Raw genomic sequence first — 1,428 nt, forward strand, 5'->3', positions numbered from 1 at the left:
CCTGAGTGTCCCCGTAGGGTCAGTGTGGCTCGTGCTGGGCCTTCAGCTCGGTGGGCGCCCTGGAGGGACAACTGAAGAGGAAAACAAGGAAGCTGTTGTCCCTCAGTCCCCAAAATCTGGTGGATTGTGTGGCCAACAACGACGGTTGCGGCGGCGGCTACATGACCAACGCCTTCGACTACGTCCGGCAAAACCACGGCATCGATTCCGAGGATTCCTACCCCTACATCGGCCAGGTGTGTGTGTATGGGGGGGACAAACTTCCCAAAATTCCTCCATCCCTCCATCCATCCCCATCTCACCTTGTCCTTCCTCTCCCTCCAGGATGAGAGCTGCATGTACAGCCCCACGGGGAAAGCAGCCAAGTGCCGCGGCTACCGCGAGATTCCCCAAGGGAATGAGAAGGCTTTGAAGAGAGCAGTGGCCAGGATTGGTCCCATCTCCGTGGGCATCGATGCCAGTCTGCCCTCCTTCCAGTTCTACAGCCGAGGTGAGGGGCTGGAGGGAAAGATTTGGGCTCATGGTGGCACATCCAAGTGGTGCCATCCCTCGTTTGTGTCCCTAAGGAGTTTACTACGACGAGAGTTGTAACGGGGAGAACATCAACCACGCGATGCTGGCGGTTGGGTATGGGGCACAGAAGGGCACCAAGCACTGGATCATCAAGAACAGGTAGGAATGGGATGAGTTGGGAATTGTTGATGGTTCAGACTCTTCCAGAGAGGCTCAGGCTCTGGTTTGGTTTTTTTTTTTTCCACTCACCAGTTGGGGAGAGGAATGGGGCAACAAGGGCTACGTCCTCCTGGCGCGGAACATGAACAACGCCTGTGGCATTGCCAACCTTGCCAGTTTCCCCAAGATGTGAGAGCTCTGCCCAACCTTGCCAACTTCCCCAAGATGTGAGATCCCTGCCCAACCTTGCCAACTTCCCCAAGATGTGAGATCCCTGCCCAACCTTGCCAACTTCCCCAAGATGTGAGAGCTCTGCCCAACCTTGCCAACTTCCCCAAGATGTGAGATCCCTGCCCAACCTTGCCAACTTCCCCAAGATGTGAGATCCCTGCCCAACCTTGCCAACTTCCCCAAGATGTGAGATCCCTGCCCAACCTTGCCAACTTCCCCAAGATGTGAGATCCCTGCCCAACCTTGCCAACTTCCCCAAGATGTGAGATCCCTGCCCAACCTTGCCAACTTCCCCAAGATGTGAGATCCCTGCCCAACCTTGCCAACTTCCCCAAGATGTGAGATCCCTGCCCAACCTTGCCAACTTCCCCAAGATGTGAGATCCCTGCCCAACCTTGCCAACTTCCCCAAGATGTGAGATCCCTGCCCAACCTTGGATGTGAGAGCCCAACCTTGCCAACTTCCCCAGGATGTGAGAGCTCTACCCAACCTCACCAGCTTCCCCAAGATGTGAGATCCCTGCCC

General features: G+C 56.1%; 1 protein-coding gene across 1 annotated transcript in view; it reads left to right on the top strand.

The window, feature by feature from the left end:
* The window catches only part of CTSK (cathepsin K), a gene marked incomplete at its 5' end in the record, with an annotated part of 1,287 nt that extends 422 nt beyond the window's left edge, over positions 1 to 865 (top strand). The window contains 4 exons of the mRNA XM_009070784.1: positions 18 to 236; positions 325 to 490; positions 567 to 672; positions 766 to 865. Of these exons, the coding sequence (XP_009069032.1) occupies positions 18 to 236; positions 325 to 490; positions 567 to 672; positions 766 to 865 (591 nt within the window). The remainder of the gene's footprint in view (positions 1 to 17; positions 237 to 324; positions 491 to 566; positions 673 to 765) is intronic.
* Positions 866 to 1,428: the final 563 nt, after the last annotated feature.

Source organism: Acanthisitta chloris, unplaced genomic scaffold, assembly GCF_000695815.1.
Source record: "Acanthisitta chloris isolate BGI_N310 unplaced genomic scaffold, ASM69581v1 scaffold43882, whole genome shotgun sequence".
Classification (NCBI taxonomy): Eukaryota; Metazoa; Chordata; class Aves; order Passeriformes; family Acanthisittidae; genus Acanthisitta; species Acanthisitta chloris.